This window comes from Oncorhynchus kisutch, linkage group LG18, assembly GCF_002021735.2.
Source record: "Oncorhynchus kisutch isolate 150728-3 linkage group LG18, Okis_V2, whole genome shotgun sequence".
NCBI lineage: Eukaryota > Metazoa > Chordata > Actinopteri > Salmoniformes > Salmonidae > Oncorhynchus > Oncorhynchus kisutch.
Window position 1 is genome coordinate 60,806,368 of NC_034191.2, and position 15,842 is coordinate 60,822,209.

Genomic DNA, 15,842 nt, shown 5'->3' on the forward strand with positions numbered 1-15,842 from the left:
GCTCCATTCACTGTTCTGTCTGGTGGAAGTCAGCATTCCACTGGCGTGAGCTACTCTGCGCTAGGCCCTCTGGGTACAGCTAGCACAGGAGGGAGCACAACACAACTCTGGCATACATCACGCAGAATCAAATATATACTCCCTAAGAGCCAAACCAACACACATTGATACACCACACACATTACCTCCAGTACGTCATAGTTGCAGTCAGGGTGGTACTCCACATCAAACTCATAGATGGTAATGGTGATGCTGCTTCCTGTGGCAGTCTGAATGTACCAGAAACACTCTCTGTTGTCGGGGTATCTGTTGGGGTATCCTGGGCTGTTGAAGGAACCCGTGGGACCAGACAGATCCCCACCACAACCTGTAGGGGGCCACACTGAGTCAGTGAGGCTGATGGAGACAAGGGGTGGGTCCCACTAATCTCTCCTTTAACCTGAAGTGTATACTTGCTCACCACTTCCCACACATCTAAAAGCATTGGATTGTTGAAGCTATGGGTTAGTTGGAGTTTCCACCATATTTGCTATACCAGTCCTTTCAAATCATTGAAGGGAAGTGAACAAGTGCAAGATGGGAGGAAAGAGGTAATTGGGACACAGTGATAGGAAAGATGAAAGAGATGCTGGTTAGTGTTGGTCACAGAGACTAATCATGACAACAATCCACCTGTCATTAAGGTGTGTAATTTCATACAGTATTTATACAGATGATTACCAACTAAACAGATCCTGTCCATACTGTATGAGGTGTTACCATACTACACCAATGTAATTACACAGAGCAATTTACCTCTAGTAGGGGGCAACAAACTAGATCATCGACATGTTCCTGCAAAAGTCATGCTGTTGTCACAATATTAAACATGAACAAGATTAACCATGATGATAACATGTTCACATGAGTTGGCAATGCAACATTAACCAAACAGATGCACATTCCCCAAAACCTTGACTGCCAGAGCATGTCCGATTTTTCCATAAAGACACATGGACCTCACTAAACACTTCACACGGATATGTGTTTACAGGGCTTGGAAGATCCTAGTGGGCTCAACATAGGAGGGCTAACGACGTTGAGAGTCCAGGTAAAGAATGAGGGGTGTTGCAGCTCTGTTGGTGTTATTGTGTGGTGGTCGGACTGGGGCAGAAATCGAGGGCATATTCACAGGGAATGAGATCACTTCTGAGATACATGGAGGGAGAGAGGGCAGAAAGTCAGGAAGCTAATAGTCAAATCCTAGAAGACTCAGGGAGAAGCTGCCAGCCTGACATTTATTTTACTGATAAAGATAGAAGGAATGGAGGCCAGGCTGAAAGCGACTGAGGAGGAGCTAAGCAGCTAGGAGTCTACAGTGGCTGTCCTACAGACTGAGATCAAAGGTATCAATTAATAGACTATTTAACCCGTTAGACCTGTTATTTTTCTCTTTTAAAAATAAATAATGGATTCAAAATTGGCTGATTCATAAACGGAGCTCACCTTAACTCTCTGCTGTTTTGTCCATTATGGTTAAGGTCTGTAATGTCTCAAACGATGGCCCTTAAAAACACTTCTACTTACAATACAATGGCTCAAGCATTGGAGTTGAGTGCCAGCGTGAGGCAGGTGGAGCCTAGTTGAGTCTGAAAGCTCGCTAAAGCTTACATCCCAACTGAGCACCACAGTGGTTGAGCTCAGGGACTTGAAGGCCAGACTGACAGGGGCGGAGTCTACAGTGGCTACCCTACAGACAGTGAATGAAGGTAATACGAAATTCATAGATTTACACTACGCCCTTTCAATAATCGGTCTTGAAAGCTTGCTATTCATATTTCTCCTATTTCTTACATCCCAACTGGGCATCACAGTGGCTGAGCTCAGGGACATGGAGAGCCAGGTGGGGGAGCTGAAGAAGAATGCAGGTAACATTGTTACCTGCATTCTACAATCTCATTTACCGAGTCTGTGGTCATGGCAGTTATTTTATTTAAAGATTGTGAGTATCATATCCATTCCAAATCGTACAGTATTATCCCCCGAGCATACGGTATTCACAAGCTGTCAAATTCAGATTTACGATTGTTATTAATGATCTGTATATTATCAATGTGTTCATTAATTTCATCAAACATTTTTAACGTTGAAAGGGTTAGGCTAACTTCCTTTCCCATTGTTTGGATGAAATATGCTAATACTGTAACTGTTCACTACAGTTTGTTACAGCATTTAACATGAGTGATTATATCACTCAAGTTCAAACACTCTGCAGGTACCCTGGCCAAAGCAAAGGCGGCATTCTTAGCTGGACGAGGTGTCGGGTACGTCGGACACCACCCTGATCTACAGCAAGATCTACAGCAAGACGCTTATAGCGTCACTGTGCAGTTGGAGGAAGGGAATGAGATCTATGTTCGTCTATGGGAATCTAGATAGGTCTATGACGATCAAGATCATTTCAGCAACATCAATGGCATCCTGCTATTCACTCAGTAAATCTCAGTGTTGTGGAATATAAATAAAAGCAGGGGACCGAATGGCTAGGGAACAATTTGTAAAAATGATACTGTGTGTACACTGCATGTGTTGCAAATGGGAATGCAAATTGTGCAATGTAATTGTGCAAAGAAGAGCACAAACAATTAATCTGTAAACGACTTTGAGCTAATTACAACTTCTTCAATATTAACCAAATTGGAGTGTAATACTTGATGAAAAATCAACAGGAATGCTGGCCTCTAAACTTTGTGGCATCTCTTATCTTCCATAAGCCTCTTACAGCTTTCCAGGTAGTCTTGATCTAACTTTTCCTTTGGACTAGCTCCCCAGACTAGCTCCACAGACTAGCTCCACAGACTAGCTCTGTGTTGTAAATCATTGAATATCCCTGAAACATGGGATTACTTTAAATTAGGAGTGTATTTTATGACAAATGCATATTCTACCACAAGCAGTCACATTTGACAATTTCTCTTGCCAATTCCCTCCATTCAGTCTTATACCAAATAATTCAACACAGAACACTTTGGCTGTACTTTAGGCCTATTTTACAATGAATCGTCCAGTAACATTGAGTGTTCGGGCCAGGCCCTTCCCTATGTGGGAGTGTGGGCAGGGGGAGTTCCCAGAGTTGTTTGGAAAGAAGTGAAGAGTAGGAACAGATGACATCATAATGGAACACAGCAGTAAGAGGAAGGGGGGGGGCGTGGTATTTGTGGTCCCTCTCCGATCTAGCTAGTAAAACGTGATATTCATACTAACAGTCAGACCTGGTTTTAAATACTATTTGAAATATTTGCTCTAGCTTACCTGGAGTGCCAGATGGGCGGGTTTTGCTGGTCAAAAGTACTGCACTATGAAGGGAATAGGGTGCCATTTTGGACACAGACAGTTTGTTGTGTAAGGTTGTTATGGTTCTATTACTTATAGTGGTATTGTGATTGTGTTGTGGTACAAGAGTTAGTTGTGGTTGTGTTTGTGGTCTCACCGTTCTGGTACCAGAGCATCTGGAAGCCCGTCATGGCAATTGAGGAGTCAGTGCTGAACACCATATGAAGGGAGGAGCTAGTGGTGGTATTAGCCGGAGGGGGCGTGCTCCCACAGTACGAGCCAATCAGAGGGGCTTGAGCATTGGGACCATTGTACAGCTGGGGAAAATATCAAAACAGGTTAGGAACCGTTAGCTATTCTGAGAAAACTGAATTATTATTAGAATAAAGCTACAAATACAAGCACACACATATTTGGCTAGCTTCACGGGACTTCAGAGCTACAGGAAATGTATTTAAATTCAAACATATGTACTAATAACCTGAAATATGGCTTCCTATTGTAAACATACTGTATTAGTATAGTGGTGTGGTGACAATGCAACAATAAGCTCCATTGTCTTGGCATGGTGTATTCTTATGTAACAGACCAGAACAGAGAGAGGGGAGGAGAGAGGAGATGAGATTAATGAATCCTGACATATTCTGAGGCCTGAAAGGGAGGTGGAAACTGGGAGGGGGGGGGGTCTAATCTAAGAAGGGCAGTGCCTTCAGAAAGTATTCACACTCCTTGAATTTCTCCACATTTTGTTGTGTTACAGCCTGAATTTAAAATGGATTAAATAGAGATTTTGTGTCACTCGCTTAGAAACAATGCCCCTAATGTCAGTGGAATTATTAATAAAAAATGAAAAGCAAAATATTCAACACCTTTGTTATTACAAGCCTAAATAAGTTCAGCAGTAAAAAAAGTTCTTAACAAGTCACATAATAAGTTGCATGGACTCACTCTGTGTGCAATATTTGTCACATGTAAAAAAAAAAAGGTATTAGGTGAACAATAGATAAGGAAATAAACAACAGTAAAAAGACAGCGAATAATAACAGTAGCGAGGCGATATACAGTAGCGAGGCTATATACAGGCACCAGTTAGTCGGGCTGATTGAGGTAGTATGTACATGTAGGTATGGTTAAAGTGACAATGCATATATGATAAAGAGAGTAGCAGTAGCGTAAAAGAGGGGTTGGCGGGTGGTGGGTGTCGGGTGTCGGGACACAATGCAGATAGTCCGGGTAGCCAATGTGTGGGGGCACCGGCAGTCGGGCTAATTGAGGTAGTAATGATGTACTGGGCCATACGCACCACCTTCTCAAGTGCCTTGAGGTCGGAGGCCGAGCAGTTGCCGTACCAGGCAGTGATACAACCATGCTCTCAATGTTGCAGCTGTAGAACCTTTTGAGGATCTGAGAACCCATGCCAAATCTTTTAGTTTCCTGAAGGGGAATAGGCTTTGTCGGGCCCTCTTTACAACTGTCTTGGTGTGTTTGGACCATTCTAGTTTGTTGGTGATGTGGACACCAAGGAACTTGAAGCTCTCAACCTGCTCCACTACAGCCCTGTCAATGAGAATTGGGTCGTGCTCGGTCCTCGTTTTCCTGTAGTCCACAATCATCTCTTTAGTCTTGGTTACGTTGAGGGATAGGTTGTTATTCTGGCACCACCCGGCCAGGTCTCTAACCTCCTCCCTATAGGCTGTCTCGTCGTTGTCGGTGATCAGGCCTACCACTGTTGTGTCATCTGCAAACTTAATGATGGTGTTGGAGTCGTACCTGGCCACGCAGTCGTGTAATAGTGTATAATAGAGTATAATAATACGTGTTTAACATTATTTTTAAATGACTACCTCATCTCTATAACACGAACATACAGTTTTTTGTAAGGTCTCTCAGTCGAACAATACATTTCAAACACAGATTCAACCACAAAGACCAGGGAGGTTTTCCTACACCTCGCAAAGGGCACCTATTGGTAGATGGGTAAAAGCAGACACTGAATATCCCTTTGAGCATGGTGAATTATTCATTACACTTTGGATGTTGTATCAATACACCCAGTCACTACAAAGATACAGGTGTCCTTCCTAACTCAGTTGCCAGAGAGGAAGGAAACCACTCTGGGATTTCACCATGAGGCCAATGGTAACTTTAAAACAGTTACAGAGTTTAATGGTTGTGGTAGGAAAAAACTGAGGATGGATCAACAAACTTGTAGTTATTCCCCAATACTAATGACAGAGAGAAAATAAGGAAGCCAGTACAGAATAAAATATTCCAAAACATGCAAAGTGTTTACAATAGAAACACTACAGAAAAACATGTGGCAAAGAAATGCACTTTATGTCCTGAATACAAAGCATTATGTTTGGGGCAAATCCAACACAATACATCACCGAGTACCACTCTTCATATTTTCAAGCATGGTGGTGGCTGCATCATTTTATGGGTATGCTTGTCATCGGCAAGGACGAAGGAGTTTTTCAGGATTAAAATAAACGGAATAGAGTTAAGAAGAGGCAAAATTCTAGAGGAAAACCTGGGTCAGCCTGCCTTCCAACAGATACTGGGAGACAAATTCACCTTTCAGCAGGACAATAACCTAAAACACAAGGCCAAACATACACTGGAGTTTCTTACCAAGACGACATTGAATGTTCCTGAGTGGCCTAGTTACAGTTTGACTTAAATCTATGGCAAGAATTGAAAATGTTTGTCTAGCAATGATCAACAACCAACTTGACAAAGCTTGAAGAACTGAGACAGATGTCTCAAGTTGAGGGAGCGTGCAACTGGCACACTGACTGCAGAAATGTTCACCAAAGCCTGTTGCCAGAGATTTGAATGTTAATTTCTCAGCCATAAGCTGCCTCCAATGTCATTTTAGAGAATTTGGCAGTACGTCTGACAGGCCTCACAACTGCAGACCACATGTATGGTGACGTGTGGGTGAGCGATTTGTTGATGTCAACGTTGTGAAAAAGATTGGATCGATGTGTGCGACAGCATGTTCCAGTTCCCGTCAATATCCATCAACTTCGCACAGCCATTGAAGAGTGGGACAACATTCCACAGGCCACAATCAACAGCCTGATTAACTCTATGCGAAGGAGATGTGTCCTATGACTCCTATGCGCCTAAAAACTCACCAAATTCACTGAGAATACATTACATAGGATGAAGAAACAATACTCTGTGCCGCAGCTCCATACTACTTGTCAGACATCCTCTTTCTTGTGCTTTTTAAGGTGAAACGAGCCAATAGCTATCACAGACTCCGGACTTGTGGTTTGAATTGAAGCAGGCAGTCCATAAGCGCAGACAAAGGATATCAAGGATCTGGAAAGATTCATTATGGAGGAATGGTCTAAGATCCCTCCCAATGTGTTCTCCAAGCTCATTTTTTATTTTTTATAAAAAGGCTCATTGTCATTATCCTCGCAAAGGTAAGGTATTGAGTATTGAAAACGGGTGTTAAAAATGTACCCATCTTTTTTAGACAGTTTAATTTTTATTACTTGTTAAATCAAATCTATTTCACTGACCAACTGTATTTGTATAAAATATTATAATTGTCCAAATGTTAATAGCATACAATATAGCTCAGTATTTGTATTATTTATTTGATATAGTATTTTTTGCTCATCTTTATCAATGGTGCCAATAATTATGGATCCCACTCTATGTCTACATGTCAGTGAATGGATTTAGAGGCCTAAGATTGAAGAGGTGAAATTAAAGCTGGATAGATGAATCATTCCCTGTTAAGACCTGTGGATATACTGTGAGGACTAAAGAACAACGCAGACCAATATAACTACAGAGTTGAATTACGATTGTGTAATGTGTTATTGGTGATTTGCAACAAGGTTATCGTTCCCTCAGTTACAATCAACATTATTTGAGAGTACAATGTCATGACAATGTTCATGAGACATTTCTGTTCTGTACACTGAAAATTATTAAATGTTTGGCATTCATTTCGACCAGGGTCCATAGGGGTGTCATTTGTGCCATAGTGTTCTATGAGTAAAATACTTAGACTGGCACCATAAAGTTGCAGGTCTGTGGAATAGAGTAGAGGCAACAAAAACAGTGGTGAGATCAGCCTAGCCAAATAGAGGGGCAGCAGGAGGAGGTGAATTACCAGTCTCCAGGAAATCTAGACCCGCACAGAATGAGTCTATTTAACTACAAGAGCCCATGATGTCATCCATGTGTGCTGGGGTTGTCATGGTGACCAGGGGGCGAGTTGAAAACAGCACTATTTTGTTTCCACAAAGACATTTATTTCCAGTGAGTGAGTTAGATGAAGAGCCATAGAACTCACTTGTATTATGTAAGCCATGAAAGGTCCACCTTGTAGCATGTTCTAAGAAATTGGGTCTTCCTTGAAAATCATGTCAAAAGGAACCCCTGAAGAAAACCTGTGAGAACTTGTGCAGATCACAGGAAACTGTCTATCAACTACTTCCCATGCAGGTTTCAGTCACATTCTATTTCAGCTCAGTCCAGGACACTAGTAACTATTGTACAGAGGAGAGAGAGCTGAAATCCAACTTCTCACTAAGAATTGTTTTTATTTTTAAATTGCATCAAAACTCACACCTATCAGGTAATGTCAAAAGTGTTGATGCATGTAGTGAGAACCAGTCACTGTCTACACTATCTCCAGAGTATAAGCAGAGTCAGCGGTCCATCTGTCTCCTGCTCCCTGTCCATGTGGTGAGTCAGTAGAGCACAGCAGAGGAAACTGATACTTCCTCCCAGAATTGAATAGGCCAACCCATCACCAATGACTACGAACACGCAACACTAATCACATGAAGGGGGTTCTGACCTCCTGACCTGACGATTCCTTTCCTGGAGTGATGTCATCCGGGAGAACAGAAAGCTCAGGCCAGGTCAACAGAGACAGTTTCTCAGTTTCAACCTCTATCATTAGATCCATTCAGTTTCCAAATGTTATGATGGTACTCTGATTAGAGTTCATTAAACCGCACTAGCATCACATTATCTTGCACTGTTTCCCAAAGAGCACCACCCACCTTGACGTAGTCGAAACTACAGACGCTGGTCCCCTCCAGGTCAAAGGTCATGAAGGTGTAGTTGATGGTGTTGCCCATGGAGGCCTGGATGGTCCAGCTACACAGGGAGTTGTGGGGGTAGGTGTTGGGGTAGTTCAGAGACTCAATCTCCCCACGCGCCTGGTTGGCGATCAGCACACCTTGACAGTCTACGGAAGACAGAGAGTGAGCTCATAGTAACGTGTTTAGTGAATTTAGCAGTATTCCATTTACTAGATTTCATGGTGATATAAGGATATATTTGCTTGTTACCAAAATATATTCCAATATTAAAAGGAAATAAATGTACATTGTGTTTTAGGACAGAAATGTCAAGCTTAAGCATGAGAGACAACAAAAAGTCAAACTGAAAGTGTGTTATTTTTCCAGGAATAACTAAATAAATCTTCAGAGCAGAGCTGACCTCTCTGTATAAACCTAAGTGACAATTAGTGTTCCAGGGCCAGAATGAGAACATGAGTCCAGGGCCAAATTGGAAAGCGCTGTGACAGAAACAAAACAAGATAGACATCACTAAGAGTGACCTCTTGTTCTTTCAGCATGACTTCCAGAAAGACCATTTGACAACACTGACAATAAGAACAAAAGCCAGTCCCCACTCTGACATTCTTTTGTAGTGCGAGTACCTCTGGCAACTCGGTCTCCTCACCTCTCGAACCTCAAGAGTGCGTTCCCTAACCCCATTTCCATGGAAACCAAACAAAAGGCACCCTGGGATACCAGTTGTAAGCCTCTTAGGTATGGTACGGCATGAACTGTAGTAAGGTTTACTGTATCTCAAGATTCAAATGTAACTATGTCAAGTAAACATGTACAAATTGGATAACAAGAAAGTAAAATGGAACCTACAAAATGATAACAAAATCAACATGAGCGTACCAGCTCAAGCAGCAAACAGAGATGGCTGAATGTCTTTGGAAAGCCAGATGGCTTATAATCACCCAACAGCTCCATTAGGACACGTTGACACATCAATTACATGGAGTGGCTACTGGGGAGGTATATTTGCATAAAGCTAGATGTGTGTGTGTGTGTGTGTGTGTGTGTGTGTGTGTGTGTGTGTGTGTGTGTGTGTGTGTGTGTGTGTGTGTGTGTGTGTGTGTGAGAGATAGATGCTCACTGGTTGTATACATGGCCACGAAGCCTCCAGCTGCGACGACACTGTCTGTGCGTAGTTTCACATAGAGCTCACTCCTACTGGAGTTGATTGGGGCGGGCAACTGAGACCCACACAGGTTGGCCAGCTGTGGAGCATTAGTGCTGTTCCCATCGTACACCTACGGACAGACGGGCGGACAGATGGGCAGGCAGACAGACATTATGTTAGATATCGAAAGGGGCAAGGGATATGCTTTTCTTTCAGCAACGTCATAGACACATATTGTCTCTCCTGTTCAATTTCAGTTTGTACTGACTGACTGTTATGTGGGTGTGATAACCTTGAACAGTGCTCTGTACTCACGGCCAGGTAGTCATATGTACAGCTGGTGCTGGACTCCAGGTCGAAGTCACCAAAGCTGAGAGTGATCAGGCTCCCAGCGCCGGCCTTGATCAGCCAGTAGCACTCAGCGTTAGTGTGGTAGGGTAGGGGGTAGTTAGGAGAGGAGAACCCTCCCGAACTGGTGGTCAGAGTACCTCCACAGCCTAGGTTGGGAAAGGGCATGAACAAAAGGAGAGGAATAGGAGGAGAGAGGTACAAACAGAGGGGTGGAGTTAAGATTCGGAGTAGTTCAAGTATAGTACATTTTAGGGTATGTATCACAATACCTGTTGAAGATGATGCTAATGAAATAGACATTTCTCACACACACCCACCTGTCTGCGTGCCGTCCCAGTGTGCCCTGAAGCCAGGGAGGGTGACAGAGGAGTCAGAACGGAACATGAGCCACAGGCGGTTGCTATGGGACACCATCATTGGAGGCCTCTGGTTGGAGCAGAACTTGCCAATCAGAGGAGAGGTTTCATAACCGCCATCTCTGTGGGACAGAGAGAACCGTGGGAGATACAAATAGTGGCATTTAAGTTGCTGGCTATATTAACAGCTTTCGTCTCATCACGCTTGCTGACATAGTTCTCATTTGATTCTAATCACATTATTGTACATTGGTTTCACAGTCACTCACTTTGGCATGGGTTCTCTTGCCTGGCTAGCTGCTAACTACACCAAAATGACTGCTCAAGTGAAATTGAATCATACAACTGACAAACATCCTCCTGTAACAGCTGAATAAGATCAGGCCCGTTATGACTGGGTGCTCACCTGATCTCTACATAGTCGAAAGCACAGTTGGGTGGTGAGCCCTCCATATTAAAGTCAGTGAAGTTGAGCATGATCTGCATGTTGACCCCAACGATGATCTTATAGATACACTGGCGGTTGTTGGGGTAGTTACTGGGAAAGTTAGGAGAGCTGAGTTCTCCTGTAGGGGAGGTGAAAGTCTCACTACAGTCTGGGGAAGACATGAGAGGAATAGGATTTAGTGAATATGAGGGGAAGGATGGGGTTAACATAAGGTTAGTCTTGCAGTACCAGACCTCAACACCATAAAGGGGTAATGTTGTGTGTAGTAAATTACAGTACCATTCAAGGAAGAGGCAAAGCATTGGTCAAACTCAGATATAATCTTCTACTTTACTACTGCCATCTTTTCTGTATGTTTTCTTGTTTAGTTTTCTTTATTTTGTTATAAAGGTTTGAACCCCCTCTAACCCTGGTATCGCATCTATTTTATGTGACAAGATATTTTCTATTTTTCTGTTCATTTGAATTCTTGATGTTGTTGAGGGTAACAGTACTCGTAGGGGCGGTGATTTCTTCTTCCTAACCCTCATATATCACAGATTTTATGTGACTTATTCTGTGAATGAATGTGTTGTTGGGGGGGGGGGGGGGGGGGTTGTAAATGGAAATAGCGGTTGCCAAGGGTAACCATAATGTTTCTTGTTGCCGAGGGTAACCGTACCGGTGGTGGCATCGATGGAGACATAGTTGGCAGAGAAGCCTTCGGTTGCTAGGCTGATGTCGGAGACAAAGAGGACAGTCATCAGGTTGTCTGTGCTGGTCAGAGAGGGAGGGACGGACCGACCGCAGTACCTGGAAAGAGATAGGCCGCATGCGGAGGGGGAAAAAAGGGTTATTCTTTCCCAAACAATCAACAGAAGTTAACTGAAGTTTGAGTTGATGTCGAGTTGGGAGTAAATTATCACGAGAGTGAATCACTTCTAGAGTGCATATTGACTTTGAATCATGCCAAGGTTCACACACATTAACATGATTTATGGTAATCACCATATTGCCACGGGTTCTTAACACCTTGACATGGGTTTGTTTGCGTGTACTGTACTCTACCTGCCAAGCTTGGTCCCAGTCGCCACGGTGCCATTGTCATACACCTCTACGTAGTCATAGTTACAGCTGATGTGGTACTCCATGTTGAAGGAGGTGAAGGACAGGCGGATGAGGTTGCCTGGGGCGACAGAGATGTACCAGGTGCAGTTGGCTCCATGGGGGTAGTTGTTGGGATGGCCAGGGCTGGTGAGGGAGCCCGATGGGGCATTAAGAGTAGCGCCACAACCTGTAACCATGGTATCAAACAGGGAAACAGGCTCAAAATTACTATTCTTTTTACACCTCACTCATAGTCAACACAATTAATATATTTTTTTAAATATTATACAGAGACAAAGGATTTGTCCCAGGACACATAGGCTCACAGATACCACTCACTGACAACACATACACACTACTAGATACTTGAGCTTTAAGTTAAGGCAGAATAAACTACATATCTTATGAGTGCCAGGGGCTTACCCTCCATAGCAGAGTCATAGGCTGCGGTGAAGCCATAGTTGGAGACAGACGAGTCAGTCTTGAAGCGGATGTACATGGACCTCTGGGTGGACTGGAGCATGGCTGGCATGGTGTTGCCACAGTATGTACCAATCAGAGGAGAGCTCACCGTGGAGCCGTCCCTTACCTGGGGGTGGGGGGGGTAAAGAAAGAGAGAGATAAGGAGAGAAAGAGCGAAAGAAAGAGTGAGAGAGAGAAAGAAAGCAAGAGAGAGAAAGAAGAGATAGCGAGAGCGAGCGAGAAAAAGAAAGAAAGAAAGAAGAGAGAAAGGAGTGAAAGATAGAGAGAGAAAGAAAGAGCGCGCGAGAGAGAAAGAAAGAGCGCGAGAGAGAGAAAGAAATAAAGAAAGAACATTTTGCATGAGGGTCTGCTATACAAATTGATGGAAAGTGGTGTTGGGGATTAAACATTATAAAATAAATGTACACAAACAACAAGTGTGCAGTTAAAACTGGCAAATCAACACACACGTCTTTCCACAGGGCCTTAGGGTGAGACAGGGATGCAGCTTAAGCCCCACTCTCTTCAGCATATATACTGACTAGTACAAGGGTACTAGAACAGTCTGCCACACCCTGCTAGAATTTGAAGTAAAATGTCTGCTGTTTGCTGATTATCAGGTGCTTCTGCCCCCAACCAAGGAGGGTCTACAGCAGCACCTAGATCTTCTGCACAGATTCTGTCAGACCTGGGCCCTGACAGTAAATCTCAGTAAGACAAAAATAATGGTGTTCCAAAAAAGGTCCAGTTGCCAGGACCACAAATTCCATCTAGACACCGTTGCTCTAGAGCACACAAAAAAAACTATACATATCTCATCCTAAACATTGGCGCCACAAGTAACATCCACAAAGCTGTGAAGGATCTAAGAGACAAGGCAAGAAGGGCCTTCTATGCCATCAAAAGGAACATAACATTTGACATACCAATTAGGATCTGGCAAAAAATACTTGAATCAGTTATGGAACCCATTTCCCTTTATGGTTGTGAGGTCTGGGGTCCTCTCACAAATCAACAATTCACAAAATGGGACAAATACCAAATTGAGACTGCATGCAGAATTCTGAAAAAATATCCTCTGTGTACAACGTAAAACACCAAATAACGCATGCAGAGGAGAATTAGGCCGATACCCACTAATTATCAAAATACAGAAAAGAGCCGTTAAATTCTACAACCACCTAAAAAGAAGCGATTCTCAACCCTTCCATAACAAAGCAATCACCTACAGAGAGATGAACCTGGAGAAGAGCCCCCTAAGCAAGCTGGTCCTGGGGCTCTGTTCACAAACACAAACTAACCCCACAGAGCCCCAGGACAACAACACAATTAGACCCAACCAAATCATGAGAAAACAAAAAGATAATTACTTGACACGTTGGAAAGAATTTACAAAAAAAGACCTGAGCAAACTAGAATGCTATTTGGCCCTACAGTGGCAGAATACCTGACCACCGTGACTGACCCAAAATTAAGGAAATATTTACTATGTACATACTCAGTAAGCATAACCTTGCTATTGAGAAAGGCGACTGAAGGCAGACATGTCAAAAGAAGACAGGCTATGTGCAAACGGCCCACAAAATGAGGTGGAAACTGAGCTGCACTTCCTAACCTCCGGCCAACTGTATGACCATATTAGAGACACATATTTTCCTCAGATATGCCACAAGAAAAGGGCAACCAGTGAAGAACAAACACCATTGATAATACGACAGGGGTTGGGTTAAATGCGGAAGACACATTTCAGTTGAATGCATTCAGTTGTACAACTGACTAGGTATCCACCTTTCCCTCATTTATGTTTATTTATTTTCCCTTTTGTACCTTAACTATTTGCACAACGTATATAGCCATCATTTTTTAAATGTCTCTATTCCTTTCGAACTTTTGTGAGTAATGTTTATTGCTAATTTTGTATGGTATATTTCACTTTTGTTAATTATCCATTTCATTTGCTTTGGCAATGTAAATAAACTCAGCAAAAAAAGAAACGTCCCCTCACTGTCAACTGCATTCATTTTCAGCAAACTTAACGTAAATAATTTGTATGAACATAACAAGATTCAACAACTGAGACATAAACTAAACAAGTTCCACAGACATGTGACTAACAGAAATTGAATAATGTGTCCCTGAACAAAGGCGGGGTCAAAATCAAAAGTAACAGTCAATATCTGGTGTGGCCACCAGCTAAACTTAGTACTGCAGTGCATCTCCTCCTCATGGACTGCACCAGATTTGCCAGTTCTTGATGTGAGATGTTACCCCACTCTTCCACCAAGCACCTGCAAGTTCCTGGACATTTCTGGGGGGAATTTCTACATGATTCCATATGTGCTATTTCATAGTTTTAATGTCCTCACTATTATTCTACAATGTAGAAAATAGTAAAAATATAGAAAAACCCGTTAATGAGTAGGTGTCCAAACTTTTGACTGGTACTGTATATTAATTGACAATGTTTGACAATCAGAGGCAGAATTCAAGAATGAAAGGCTGGAGTGAATTTTGAATACCTCAACAAAGTCATATACACAGGAGCCACTCTCGATGTCGAAGGTGAGGAAGTTGAGGGTGACAACGTAGCCCTGTGGTTGGTTGATGACCCACTCACACTCCTTGTTGTGGGGGTAGGCATCAGGGTGGTAGGGGGACCGGATCTGACCTGTCCCAGAGAAGGTGCCACCACAGCCTGGGAAAGAGAGAACTCCATTGAGACAATTCTAGATGGCTATGCACAAACTAATTGGAAAAGGAGGTCAAGTTAATTCATTCTAATGGACCGCAAACCAGTGGCCAGATAATGAAAATTAACTGTAAGGACCTGTAAGAGAGCCTGCTAAATGACAAAACTGTAAATGGTCTTTTGGCTCAGATCACCATACACGACTGTTACACTTCACATACTGTATATGCAAATCCAGAGCGAAGAGAACCAGCATGGAGAACTTTGACACTAAGTAGTCCAGTCTGACAGGCCATTTCCAGGTGCAGAAGATGGAGTAGAGGGTGGGCCATTAAAGTGCGCACACACACACACACACACACACTATTCACGGTGTGCGTTAAGAGTGTGTTTAATCACCAGAGATCGCCATTGGCGCAGGAAGACTTAGGGTTCAATAAGAGAGGTAGAGAACATTGAACAGAACACGACTATGTCAATAATTCAATTGTGCTGATATAACCTCAGTCTCTCTCTCTCGAGCAGCTGTTAAATAACACACAGGCCAGGCATACAGACATATGAGATGGCCACACACACACACACAAAGCTGCATGGTGGGGGAGGGGGCAGAAGAAGCTGAATACACAACCCTTTTTATCCGTCACATAAAAGCCTCACACTTTCAATAAGCTCTGCGAGGCAGCTGTGCTGAAATGTGATTACTACAGAGGTAGAGATCGGGGAGACGTGTCACAGGACTAGAGATTTTAACTGCTTAGAGACCTAGTGAGAAGCACTATATGGATGCAGTACATTATCAGTAACCCTATATGTCACCGGGTCATGCTTTTTTGGCATATCTGAAGAGCTTGTGGTTTGTTGGGGTTTTCCAGTGACAAGACAGTGAAGAGATAGTGTTTTGCCACTG

General features: G+C 43.0%; 1 protein-coding gene across 1 annotated transcript in view; it reads right to left on the minus strand.

The window, feature by feature from the left end:
• The window catches only part of cubn (cubilin (intrinsic factor-cobalamin receptor)), a 66,596-nt gene that overhangs the window by 26,742 nt on the left and 24,012 nt on the right, over positions 1-15,842 (minus strand). The window contains exons 28-38 of the mRNA XM_020509116.2: positions 14,763-14,938; positions 12,205-12,370; positions 11,743-11,968; positions 11,357-11,487; positions 10,654-10,843; positions 10,209-10,369; positions 9,856-10,037; positions 9,514-9,670; positions 8,355-8,542; positions 3,470-3,629; positions 186-367 (exon numbers count right to left, since the gene is read on the minus strand). Of these exons, the coding sequence (XP_020364705.1) occupies positions 186-367; positions 3,470-3,629; positions 8,355-8,542; positions 9,514-9,670; positions 9,856-10,037; positions 10,209-10,369; positions 10,654-10,843; positions 11,357-11,487; positions 11,743-11,968; positions 12,205-12,370; positions 14,763-14,938 (1,919 nt within the window). The remainder of the gene's footprint in view (positions 1-185; positions 368-3,469; positions 3,630-8,354; positions 8,543-9,513; positions 9,671-9,855; positions 10,038-10,208; positions 10,370-10,653; positions 10,844-11,356; positions 11,488-11,742; positions 11,969-12,204; positions 12,371-14,762; positions 14,939-15,842) is intronic.